Below are 13,776 nucleotides of genomic sequence, written 5' to 3'. Positions count from 1 at the left end.
CAGTGTTCCAATAGATACGCGCGCTCTAATAACAAATACTTACAATCGTATAATCCTTCGGAACCATCGTCATATCTTATGTACTTCGACGTGAATAACTTATAAGGATGGGCGATGTGCCAATCGTTGCCTTACGAGAATTTTCAATGGGTCGAGGACGTTTCGAGTATCGATTTAATGTCCGTGATGCCGAATTCGCCTACCGGTTATATTATAGAAGTCGACCTCGCGTATCCGTCCAATCTTCACGACTCTCACGCCGACTTGCCGTTTTGCCCGATACGCGATAAGCCGCCCGGAAAACGGCAGAACAAACTTCTCGCAACGCTGTACGATAAGCATCGTTACGTAACGCACTATCGTAACTTGCAACAATGCGTTAAACACGGATTACGCGATACGAAAATACATAGAATATTACAATTCGCGCAATCTTCGTGGTTGCGCGAATACATCGAACTGAAGACGCGATTGCGAATTAACGCTAAAAATGAGTTCGAGAAAAATCTGTACAAATTAATGAACAACGCTGTGTTCGGTAAAACTATGGAGAACGTGCGTAATCACTCGGACGTTCGACTAGTGACTCGGTGGGACGGGCGATACGGCGCGGAAGCGATGATCGCTAAACTTTCATAGTAGGAGCGTTTTCGCGGAGAATTTAATGGCCGTAGAACTGGGCAAACTGGAAGTTAAATTTTACAAACCGATTTACGTAGGGATGTGTATCCTCTATATATCGAAAATTCGCTTGTACGAATTTCATTACGAGTATATGTTATCGTTGTATCGAGACAAGTGCGGAATAATGTACACGGACAGTCTTATCTATCGCGTCGAGTGCGAAGACGTGTACGAGGATATGAAGCGCGATATCGATAGATTCGACACGAGCGATTACGCGACGGACAATGCGTACGGTATGCCTCTCGTTAATAAGAAAGTACCGGGTTTAATGAAAGACGAGAATAATGGCGCAATTATGACGGAATTTGTCGGACTTAGAGCGAAGATGTACGCGCTGCTAGTAGACGGTAAAGACGAAACGAAGAAGATTAAAGGCGTAACGAGCGCCGTCGTCGCGAGAACGATAACCTTCGACGATTACACGCGTTGCCTGCGACGAGATATCGAGGTGACGCGCAAACAGTCGTGCTTAAGATCGAAGTTACACAAGGTATACACGATATCGGAGTCGAAGATCGCGCTTAGTCCGTACGACGACAAGCGGTACGTCGTACCCGGAACGACGAACACTCTACCGTGGGGGCATTATAAAATACCGCTGTAATAATCTTTATTTTTAGTTAATAGAATTTTATTGCTATGTAATAAATATATAACGTATAATAAAATACAATTATTTTATTAATAAACTATTTAAAATAAATACATTTTTATAATACAGCCGCTTTGTTTATCCATGAATTGTGCGTTTCGTCCATTCCTAACCATTTTACGTAAGTCTCGTCGCCCCTTCGACGTAGCACCTTCTCTGCGAGATAAACGTCGGGATCGGAGACGCGCAGCAACTCGTGTTCGTAGAATCCTCGGGCGATCGGCTCGTCGCGCGAATCCTTCAATAAACTACGTTACGGGATTAGTTCGCTGCACCTTGGTTATTCGAAATATCTCGGTGGTCCAATTGGGCGTGAAACCTTTCTCGAAGATCGTCTTAAATTTGCTAACGCGTACCGGATCGTTCAGCTTAAATTTAGCGGGAACGGCTATCTTTATATTGCTGTACACCATGTTTAAAAGTTTATCGGCGATCGCGGGAGTCACGTTGACGGGCCTCATACGGATAGTGCGATGCTTTCGCGCGTTGTACTTTTTCGCGAGACGGGGCAGTGCGTCGATCCACTTGTACGTTCCGTTTAACGTGAAATACTTCCACATGGAGTTCTTAAGCGTGCGATTGAATCTCTCGAAGCCTTCATCACCGAGTACGTCGAGTAATGATTCACCCCGTGCTTCTCCGCGAACTTTCGCATTTCGGCGTTGTAGAATTCTTTTCCTTTATCGGTCTGTAGATTTTTCGGACACCGTTTAGATTCTCGCGTTATCTTAGATAACGCTCGAGCGACCTCGCTGGCGCTCTTGCTCTTGAGCAGTACGGTCCACGCGTATTTGCTCAACGCGTCGATAACGGTGAGTATGTAGTTGTGGCCTTTGTTGAATCTCGCGTAAGGACGCATCTCGTCCATATCCGCCTGCCACAGATCGTCGTATCCGCGCATCGCGACGCGACGACGCGAGAAGTTTCTCCTCGCGGGCGCGTGCAACTCCTCCACCAGTCTTCGTTTTTAGACGCTCATTCTATCCTTATCGAAGCGACATCTTTTTACGATTTGAAAGGAGCCTTTATCAAAACTGGCGAATTCGGACTCGCTTTATTAGAGAATGAGCTTGCGGCTCCCTCTAAATCTTCTATGCGTTTTTCCAACTCGTTCGATTCTTTCGTTAATCGCGACGCTAACTCCTCCAACCTTTTTATCTTCTCTACGGAATTCGTCTCGATCTGCATTTTCTCGTTTAGTTCTTGTACCGTTTTATTAAGTTCTACGTTTTTCTTAGAGATACTCGATTCGATCCTCGAAATGACTCTCCACGCGGCGTCTATTCGTTTGTCAAGAAGGTTTTCGACCGTAGCTATTTTCGAGAAATTTTGCGAGATTCGCTTGTTAAAATTTTCGCTCTGTTTTTTCAAAGAGTCGACGCTCATCTGGATCTTCGAAACGGAGCTCTCCGCGACGTCCAATCGTTTGTCTAAAACACTTTCGAGCTGAGCTAACCTCGTGAACAACAGCACTACGCTTTGCCCCGCTTCGTTCGCGTCCTTTCTCAATTGCGACGCGATCTTTTCGGCTTTCACGCGATACTCGATCTCGTCTTTTCTAGCGACGCGTAACGCGAGATCGACGTAGCTCTTGCTCGTGGCGTCGGTGTCCTCCTTCGGCGGGGCTAAACGCTTTATCTTACGCTCTCTCGCGTCGTACTCGTCGGCGGAACTCGCGCACAGCGCGTTATTGCGCACGTAACTTCGCAGAGATTCGATAGCCGGGCGTAATCTTCCATCGTTGTCGCGTTTCTTCAGAGGTATGCCGAACTTGTTCAAGACATCGTGCGTGTTTCGCGCGCGACTGCGACGATCGTCGACGCGACCGATCGATTTATAGGATCGCGCCCGCCTCGCGAAGCTCCTCGATTAACGATTGGATCTCGTTATCGTGAGCGTTGTTTCCGGCTCGACGCGAAGCGTCTAGCAATCGTAGACGATCCACTAACTCGTTCGGATCGTCCCAATGAACGTATTTGACTCTATTTCCCGTGACTCGCATAGTCGAGGTACGCGATCCGCGCCCATCTTCGCGCCCGCGTATTGCATTAGTGGAGCGATAACGTGCTTGTACTTGTATCCTTTATTTCCTAAAATGGGATTGCTAGTTTTTTCGTCGCGCCTGTGAGCGTTCGTTATTAGTAGTATATTTTTTTACGTTATTTTATCGTTCTCGGTGTACGCGAGATCGTCGGGCATTCTCTTGAAGATCAATTCGCACAAACCGGGAGTACCGACGTATCTGATTCCATTTATGAGTATAGAATCGTCGACGTCAACGTCGAATCGCTTATTCCCGAGCATCGCGCCGTTCTCGTCGATGTATACTCCGTAAACGTGATCGATCTCGCTCGATTTTTCACCGCCGAGAAGAGCCTTCACGTACTTTCGTCCCAACGGTCCTAGTTGACCGTGCAATATTTCGCGACCCTGGGGAGTTCGAAGAGTTCGTTTAACGGATTTTTCGAACGTTAAGGGCGATTCGAGATCCTCGGACGTCTCCTCTTCGCCTAGCGCGAGCGGATCTCTCTCGACGGGAGATGTGTCCAACGGAGTAGAGATTTCCAATCGTCTTCTCGCTCGTACCCGTTTCACCTCGGGTTTTTCCCGCGTAGGAGTTAGCGATTCCTCTTCTCTCTTCCATTTTCTCTCGACGCTCGTCGCGGATTCGGCGTCGACCGTCTCGCGCTGGATTGCGTCTCGCTCGTCTTGTTCGGCGTGTTCGGCGATGCGGCGCAGCGGCTCGACGATCGGCTTGAAACGGGTCTCCATAGCGACCTTGCTCTCCATTTTGCCGGTTTTTAACGCTCTGTGTTTTTTACGAATTGAAGCGCGCGTCTTAGCTATCTCCTTCGTCGTTTTCTCTCGTTCGTCGATATTCTTCGTAGCCATCGCGAACGAATCGATCCTCTCTCGCTTGCGCGCATTCGACGTATCCGCGACTACTGATCGCTCTACGGTATCGCGAACTCGTTAAACCCTCGTCTGTATCTACCGTTGCGAAGCGCGCTGTCTTTGTCTATCACTAGAAATCCGTATTTGCGTTGCCAACACGCGCGACACAGCGCGTGAAAATCCTCGTACGACATGTCGGTGTTCACGTGACCATTATACACGTGCCGTAAATTAGTGCCATCTTGTTTAAAGAGAATCAATAGATTCGCGTTATCTCGTATTAAATGTTTCGGTATTTTAGCGTACGTTTGACACAGATAGAAGCAATCGACGTTCGAGTGTCGGCCCATAGCGAAGTGCTCCCTAACGGTGTTCTGCTTGTCGCACGCTACGTCATCGAACACGAATATCGAATTCGGAAGCGCCTCGTTAGATGGAATAACGTCAGAGTTATTGGAAAATGTAAAATAACCGATATCCTCCATCGGTGTTAACAATTTTCTAAATATCTATATTTTGGTTGTTGCAGCGATTTCGAGTAAACGTAAACGTTCTCGAAGCGTAAACCGTGCGGGCTTTCCAGCAGACTTATCAGCGCGTTAGTCTTGCCGCAATTGGAGGGGCCGCAAATGACGCAACGAATATCGTTCGGCAAAAGACGACCGTGTCTGCGCGATCCCGCGTCATCCGACGATCGCGCTCTATCGTCTAGATTCGACACCTTTATCGCGATCGACTGCCGCACGAAGCGCATCCCTCTCGATAGTTGCGCGCGTGCGCGGTATACTCACGAGATGGAACGAGACTCTCTTATTTATATGCAAATCGATCGTCGAATGCGCAGTAGCGAATCGCGCGGTCGATCGAGATGTTCATCCTATTACTAGACTGCGACGATATATTCGAGCTTACCGCCGAACAATTGCGGTTTATTCCGAAGACGATCCTGCTGCGACACTTCGGTCGCTACGTGGATCTAGTGTGGGAGAGACTACCCGAACATATAAAAGCGGACACGGAGGTACGGCGCTACCGTCGATGTCAAGAACACTACAATCGTCCCTGGCAACAAACGCATATCGACGAACCTGCGCCGCTCATTAAAGATTGCTGCGAATACAATTCTCGAAGCGGAACGGTGTAACCGGTAATATCGATGGTGCGGGTTTATTGAACAGAGCGATAAACGCGCTGCCCTTCGAGCTACACATACCGGGCTATCAATTCTGCGGGCCGGGTATTCGTATCGCGAGGAGACTCGCGCGAGGCGATCGAGGCGTTAATCCGTTGGACGCGGCCTGCCGCGAGCACGACATCGCGTACTCGCGAAGCGGCGATCTCGCCGATCAACACGTTGCCGATCGAGCGCTCGCTGAGAGAGCGCGCGAGCGCATCGCAGCGAGCGACTCGACCTTAGGCGAGAAAGCCGCCGCGACGGCCGTATGGGCGGCTATGAAAACAAAGACGAAGTTCGGAATGGGTGCGCTCGCGAGAACGAAGAGAAAGAAAAGCGAGAAGAGGAAAACGATCGCTACGAGAAAACGAACGCTTCCCGTAGCGAAACGCGGCGGCTTCTTGCCCCTGTTACCGTTGCTAGGAGTTCTCGGTTCCTTGGCTGGAGGAGCGGCGGGAATCGCGAGAGCGGTGAACGATGGCAAAGCGACGCGACGGCGACTAGAGGAGCTGGATTGTACGGCAAAGCGCCACAATCGCGCGATGGAAGGTCGCGGTTTGTATCTCGCTCCTTACAAACGTGGAAGCGGCGCATCTTCGACGGTGCATCTTCGAGAAGAAGAACGAGCATTAAAAAAAAACTTCGCGGAAGACGCTAGGGATTCTTCCATCCATCGGCGCGACGACGGACGAACAGTTGAATCGCGCCGCGATATTCTCGCGCGTGCCTCATTTTAGAGGCGTGTTTATGCGCGACGCTCTTCCGACGCGAGCGCGCCGTAACGAGAGCGGTATCGTTAATTTAGACAACGCATCGAGGTCGGGAACTCATTGAGTGGCGTACGCGAAAAAGGACGACGACGCGATCTACTACGACAGCTTCGGCAATCTTCGTCCGCCGCGCGAACTCGAACGATATCTCAGACACGATACGACTATTCGATACAATCGTGACTCTCAACATACAAGCGATCAAAGTATCTGCGGACAATTGTGCCTGAGGTTTCTCCGAGAGATCGATTGGAAAAATTTTCGACCATAATATCGGATCGTTCGTCGGAGGACAGTTCGCTCGCGCTCATCGATCATGTCGCTAACTCTCACGCTATCCGGACGAAGCAGCGACCTCACGGCGAGTTATTTTCCGCCTCTGGATCTAAGCGATTGCGATTACGAGTTAGGTCTCACTAATTTCGAAACCTACAACACGATACCGAATGTAAATTCCACGAACAATAAATTTTATTTCGACGATAATGACGGGGTTATCGCGATTCCCGTCGGATCTTACGAGTTAGACGCTATAAACGCGTATCTAAAAGCCGCGATTCGTCGAAAACGGCCGACGAAAGAAGAGGATAGAAAGCGAGACGAGAACGAGAAACCGAAAACGAGAAGCGAAGACGACGACTACATATACAACGTCGACGACCGCGACGACGATGTTTTCGACGACGAGAACGGCGAAAGAAGCGAACGCACCATAGCGCTTCGCGGAAACGATAACACCATGAGAAGCGAGATCAAGTGCGCGTATCGCGTAAATTTTACTAAACCCGATAATATCGGTTCGTTACTAGGTTTCTCGTCTAGTACTATAACCGAACAGATGGTACGCTTCCGATAAACCGATAAATATTATGGCCGTTAACGTTATTCGCGTAGAGTGCAACGTCATGACAGGAGCGTATCACAACGACAAATCCGCGCACACTATACACGAGTTCGCGCCGAACATTCCGCCTGGATATAAATTGTCGGAGATTCCCGCGCGAATCATTTACCTCCCGATCATCGCGCGAATCATAACTGATGTAACCGTGCGCGTCGTGCATCAGAATGGAAAGTCGATCGACTTTCGATGCGAGGAGATAAAGCAGGGAACACACACTTTTCCATAAGCGCATAACCATAAGTATAAGGAAATTGATTGGTTCATTTTCTTATGCATACATTTGTGGACCAATCAATTTCTTTATGTTTATGGTTATGCGCTTATGCAAAAGGGTGTGCTCCCCGCTTAACGATTCGTCTGCACGCGCGACGAAGAAGATAGACGAACGCGCGCGATGCTCGTCGTGAACGAGTCGAACGCGAGAAGCGCGCCTATCGTAGCCGTAGCGTCGTCCCTAGACGTGAAGAGAAGAAAGGGAAAGAGAAGCGGAAAATTAACCGTCGTCAACGCGACCTTTCTGCGTTCCTTGGGTTTCATCGTTCCGAAAACTGCTTATGCGTAAGAGCGAAATGAGCGACATCTTGAGTATCACCGGAGAACCAATCTTCGACGATCGCATCGTCAAGATCGAGACTCACACGTACAACCCTTACGCTAATACCACATTTAAAAATAGCGACGAGATACGAATTCCTATACAACAACAGGAGCTGTACACCTTACCCTGCGAGAGTTTTCTCTACATCATACAGGGCAGACTCGAGTCGAAGAAACCGTCGGACGCGGAGAGCGAAAGCTCGACGTCGAGGAAATCATCGAGCGCGAAGAGTGAAAGTTCGACAAAACTGGTGAACAACTGCGCCGCGTTCATGTTCGAGGAGATTCGCTACGAGCTCGATGGGGTGGAGATCGATCGAAGCAAAAACGTCGGGATAACGAGCACGATCAAGAACTACGCGTCGCTGACGGTCGAGAGAAGCAGCATATTGCAAAACGCCGGATGGGACTTCGCGGCGAAGAGTCACGTGATCGACGATTTTAACTTCTGCGTACCTCTCAGCGTGTTGCTAGGTTTCTGCGAAGATTACAAGCGCGTCGTGATCAACGCGCGACACGAACTTATCTTGATACGAGCGCGCAACGATCACAATTGTCTTGTATCACGCGAATCACATGAACCTAAGATCGTTCTATTAAAGATACAATGGCGAATGCCTTACGTAGTGTTAAACGATATTAATAAATTAACGCTATTGCGTACATTGGAAAGCGGAAGATATTTGAGCGTCGCTTTTCGTTCGTGGGATCTCTACGAGTTTCCGCTTCTGCAGAGCACGACCAACATTCGTGGGCGGTTAAAGTGGCGACGCAACTAGAGAAACCGCGTTACGTTATCTTCGCGCTGCAATCCGGAAGGAAGAACGTTCTGCTTCAAGATGCTTCCATAATTGACGATTGTAAACTAACTAACGTCAAACTGTATCTTAATTCAGATTTTTATCCTTACGACGATATGAATCTAAATTTCGAAAAAAATAAAATCGCGGTGCTGTACGACATGTACTCGAAATTTCGAAAAACGTACTACGGAATACGGATGCGATAAAGACAAAACGCTCTTTAATTTAGCTAAATTTAAAACATTCGGTCTGATAGTAGTCATCGACTGTTCTCGACAGAACGAATCCATTAAGAGCGCCACCGTGGACGTTCGTACAGAGTTCGACTGCAAGGAGAACGTTCCCTCTAACACCACAGCCTATTGCCTCATTATTCACGATCGTGTAGTAGAGTATAATCCGTTTACTAACATCGTGCGCAGAATCGTGTAGAATAATCTAATATAGCGATAAATAAAAATATGAAGGGAGAATAAAACGTTTAAAAAAGAGGAAATTTAGAGAAGCGAACATTCTAACCTCGACTCGCGTCGAAGATGGACACGCCGATCTTCGCCGACCTTCAAGGTTTTATCGTTAAACGAAAAATTTGTCGCGAAAGAGATAGCTATATTGAAAGACGGTAAAGAATTAACGCATCATATCTTTCGCGCACCAATGTCGTAGAATTTGCTAACGAAAGCGGAGAAAACGCAAGCTTGTTGGTTAATCAATAATCATCATCAATTGAAGTGGAACAGCGGACACGTTAATTACGGGTCGATGAAAAGACTCGTTTGAGACGCCGTTCGCCGTGGAACTAGTCCCGATTTCACGGTACGCATATACGTCAAGGGCTACGAAAAAAAGAAGTGGCTCGCCGAGATCCTGGAAGGCGTCGAGGATCGCGACGTCACCATCGAGACCATCGACGTCGATTTCGAGGACATCGGTCGACTAGAGATACTAAACGCTCCGCGGGCCCTTCGCTGCGGATATCACGCGAAGAATTGCGCGTTGGAGAACGTTTGCAAATTGCGCGATTGGTGGTTGGAGCGAAATAATGGTTTGAGCTATATAACGATTTGAATTATATTTAATTTTAACATATATTATTATATTATATCGTAATATTATATCATATTAAATATTATATCATAATATTATATCATAATATTAGTATAAATTGTATAATGTATTATAAATTGTATAATATATTATAAATTGTATAATGTATTATAAACTTTTCAATTATAAATTGTATAATGTATTACAAATCTTTCAATTATATATTTTATTTAAAAATATACATATTAATACAACGATAATCGTTGACCGCGTATCCTCTATCTCCGTGACGCTTATTACGCATCGCGCGATAAAAAAAATGTATTTTTTAAAAAATAAAATTCGCACGCATTATTACGCGAACAAATCTTCCTTCGCTTATCGCGATCGCGATAAGAGCGAAACGCGACGCGAGACGAGACTAATTAGAAAAAAGTAGACTATGTATCATAATATTATAAATTGCATAATGTATTACAAACTTTTCAATTATATATTTTATTTAAAAATATACATATTAATACAACGATAATCGTTCACCGCGTATCCTCTACCTCCGTGACGCTTATTACGCATCGCGCGATAAAAAAAATGTATTTTTAAAGAATAAAACTCGCACGCATTATTACGCGAACGAATCTTCCTTCGCTCATCGCGACCGCGATAAGAGCGAAGCGCGATAAGAGCAAAGCGCGACGCGAGGCGAGACTAATTAGAGAAGGATAGGCTATGTGAGAGAAAGGAAGCAAAAACGGAAAGAGTTAAATCACATCGTTCATTTATAATTACAAGCGATTTTATTTTACATCATAATAAAATGTATAATAAACGTGTATAGATATTAAAATATATATGTAATAATAAAAATATATAAAATATAAATGTAATAATAAAAATATATAAAATATATAAAATATAAATGTAATAATAAAAATATATAAAATATAAAATGTAATGAAAAAAATTATTATAAAAAATTATATAAAAAAATTATATAAAAAATTATATAAAAAATACGCGCGAACGCGCGCGAGAAGCTCTCCATTTTATCTGCAAATAAAACAACCATTATTAACGAATACATTTTTTACATTATAGATAATTTAAGTTATAAGATCGCGCAAAATACTCACCGCGCTACTTCTCGCTCGCGGACAACTCGATCTCCTCGAGACTCACCGACGGTTCGATCTCCTCGTCGCCGCGATCCCGAGAGTCGCACAACGCCCCGCGAACTCTCTTGGCCTGCGCCGCGATCATTCTCGATCTATTTATAAGCTCGAATAGCGTCTCTCGCACGATCTTCACCGAATTTTCTATTTTGTGTCTAAAGGAACAAAAAGTAAATAAATATATAAAGAGAGATAGGAAGAATCGAATAAAAAGATAAACGTTCTCACGCGTTTAATACTTACACTAGTTCCAAAATCTGGTCGTGTCCCTCCACTCGAAACTCAATTTTAAATGATTCGGGGCTCTCCTCTAACACCCCTTGCGTCTCCTCTTGCAAATCGGTCGCGATATCTTGTAATATGTTCGCCTTAATGGCTATCAAATCGCCGTTAATAGTCACATATTCCGACGATTTTACTATGCGATTTATCAAATCCATTATAAACTATACTTCTCGAACTATACTATTTCGCGAACAATAACACATTGATGTTCTCTACAGCGGTCGCGCATTTTATAAAGATGAGCACGATGATGCGGATATCGCGATACGACTCAAACCGCAGATAATAATACTGAAAATAGAAAATCGCGAAAGACTCGAGAATCTTCTAAATATTCGAATCGTCGCAGAAAAGAATTTTCGAGATAAATATACATTTTTTTACTAGATATACATTTTTTTACTAGATATACATTTTTTATTAGATATATATTCCAATCGTATTTATCGCATAAATCTCGGATACTCGACTGACCTTCGTCGCCGTCGAGGAAAATCCGCTTCCTCGAACAAATCATTGGCGCATTCGCGTCTATCTCTTTTCTCTCGCTCTAATATCCCCCCACCTCATATTCAAATTCGAAGCGGATAAAAATAGACGTGTCCTCTAAAACGCGAATCAATCGCGTTCGGTATCTCGCGCGATGACTACGGCTCTTCTCTTTCTAGCGGCGACGCTCGTCCGCAACGTCGCGACGCCGGTCGATCCGGAAAGAACGGAAGCGTTCCGCTTTCTACGAGCGTACGGTTTTCTGAGGGATGGCGGGAGATCGCTGTCATCCGATAACGCGACGTCTCTGCGTCGCGCGCTGTCACTGTTTCAAGAATATTATCAACTACCTGGTAATGGCGCGCTAAACGCTGATACGCTCAATCTCATGCGCAAACCGCGATGCGGTCTAGCGGACATTCCCGATCGCGCGTACAGCCCATTCGCGAAGAAATGGCCGAAAACGAGACTCACGTGGAATTTTCAAGTGGCTAGCGAGGAACTCCTACGAACGACCGAAGCGGCGTTCGCGCTATGAGCAGCGAGTTCGTCGTTGAGGTTCGCGCGCGACTCGCAACGTCCCGATATATTGATATCGTATCGAACGGGCGCTCATACCTATGCGAACGTCGAAAACGGCGACGTCTGCCCGGCGGCCTTCGAAGGTCCGGGCGGGGGCCTAGCTCATGCGTTTCTCCCCGGAGCGGTCGACTTCGCCTCGGAGGTGCACGTCGACGATGAGGTGCCGTGGCATGTGCTTCTGAACAAGAATCCCTCCGACAAATACCATCTGCTGCTAACGCTAACTCACGAGATCGGTCACACCTTAGGTCTGCAGCACAGCATGCGTAACGACTCGGTGATGTTTCCGTATATACCCGACAACGAGCTTCAATATCCGGTTAAACTAAGCGTAGAGGATATCCTCGCTGTACAGAATCTGTACGGATCTCACGACGACGGAGATCGGCCCGCGATTCCCGCGACCACCGCGGCGCCCACTACCACCGTAGCGCCGACGACCGGCGTCGCGCCGACCGATCCGTCACGCGAAGATCTTTGCGCTTTACGGCGCCTAGACGCGGCCTTAATAATGAATCGACGTTTGTACGTATCTAACCGACGCAACGTATGGTCGATCGACCTAACCGAGAAACGCTACGGTAGACCTATGACGCTAACGAAATATGCGACGTTTCTTCCGAACAACTTCACGCGTCTATCCGCCGCGTATCAAAGACCCTCGAGCGATCTCGCTCTATTCGCGAACGACGCGATCTATCTCGCGGAATATCCCAGTTTTAGGTTGAAACCTAATTGGCCTAGATCCCTTCACAGTATCGGATTTTCTCGAAACGCTAAGATCAACGCCGCGATAAACACGCACTCGAGGCGAACCTACGCTATCTACGACGACGACAAAGTAGCGGAGATCGACGAGTGCCGCATACTAGTCGTTAAACACGCTCCGTTAAAAGATATATTTCCCGGAATACCATCCGCGATAACGTCGGCCTTTCGATACATCGATGGTAATCTTTACTTCTTCGCTAAACGTCAATTTTACGCGTTTAACGAATTTAAGAATATCGTTACCTCGGCGGGTCCCTTCGACCTGCGCGTTCTCGGTATAGAGTGCCCCACGGACGGGCTATTACGACAATTACGGGATCTCCTCAGTCGCGTCTATCGCCTCGACGACTCGACCGAGAACGCCGACGAGGACGACGAAAGCGACTTCCCGTAATATCTTTAAAAATAGAATACGAAGGGGCGAAGAAGGGGCAATTTTGACGCGGATATATAAAGACCATCCTGTCATTAAGCGCTCTATTATTAACGGCGAAGCTCGCGAATGAAACAACAAACGAAGATATACGCGGAAATGGGATCATCGCAACAGCAACACTCCTTCGAGGATCGATCGAGATTCCCCGAACGAAACCGCGAGGATAACGCGGGATACTCTAAGAAAGCTCGAACGGATAACGGGTAAGAACATCGAGAAACTTCTCTCGAATAAATATCTTTTATCGCTTCGATCTCCTCTCTCCCTAATCATCCGCCTTCTATCCTCTTTCAAACAAAACAGCGACCGAACGCAGAGACGCGACGCGATCGCGCAACCTCTCAGAATCTTGGGAAGACGCTACCCATTAACGAAAACGGGATACAAACATCTGGAAGTCTGCATCAACGTCAGTCGACCGTCATTCGTGGAAATTGTTCTCGGAGACACCCACGATAAAGAGATCTCTCTAACGCCGGATACGTGGAAGGAGCTGCTCGATCTACGATCCA

General features: G+C 46.7%; 2 protein-coding genes across 2 annotated transcripts; both read left to right on the top strand.

The window, feature by feature from the left end:
* The first annotated feature begins 7,651 nt into the window (after positions 1-7,651).
* Positions 7,652-8,458, top strand: LOC126852889 (uncharacterized). The gene has a single exon (XM_050598171.1). The coding sequence runs from the start codon at positions 7,652-7,654 to the stop codon at positions 8,456-8,458; it is 807 nt and encodes a 268-aa protein (XP_050454128.1).
* Positions 8,459-11,629: 3,171 nt separating this feature from the next.
* Positions 11,630-13,222, top strand: LOC126852888 (stromelysin-2-like). Its single transcript, XM_050598170.1, has 2 exons — positions 11,630-11,828; positions 12,018-13,222. Exons 1-2 carry the CDS (start codon positions 11,630-11,632, stop codon positions 13,220-13,222), a joined length of 1,404 nt encoding a protein of 467 aa, XP_050454127.1.
* The last annotated feature ends 554 nt before the right edge of the window (positions 13,223-13,776 follow it).

This window comes from Cataglyphis hispanica, chromosome 11 (genome assembly GCF_021464435.1).
Source record: "Cataglyphis hispanica isolate Lineage 1 chromosome 11, ULB_Chis1_1.0, whole genome shotgun sequence".
Taxonomy (NCBI): Eukaryota; Metazoa; Arthropoda; class Insecta; order Hymenoptera; family Formicidae; genus Cataglyphis; species Cataglyphis hispanica.
The sequence above is the reverse complement of the archived record's forward strand: the minus strand, read 5'-3'. Positions and strand labels throughout refer to the sequence as shown.

Coding starts and splice junctions, on each gene's coding strand:
- LOC126852889 (XM_050598171.1), top strand. CDS start 7,652: ATGAGCGACATCTTGAGTATCACCGGAGAACCAATCTTCGACGATCGC.
- LOC126852888 (XM_050598170.1), top strand. CDS start 11,630: ATGACTACGGCTCTTCTCTTTCTAGCGGCGACGCTCGTCCGCAACGTC. Junction 11,829..12,017: donor AGAATATTATCAACTACCTG/GTAATGGCGCGC, acceptor CGCTATGAGCAG/CGAGTTCGTCGTTGAGGTTC.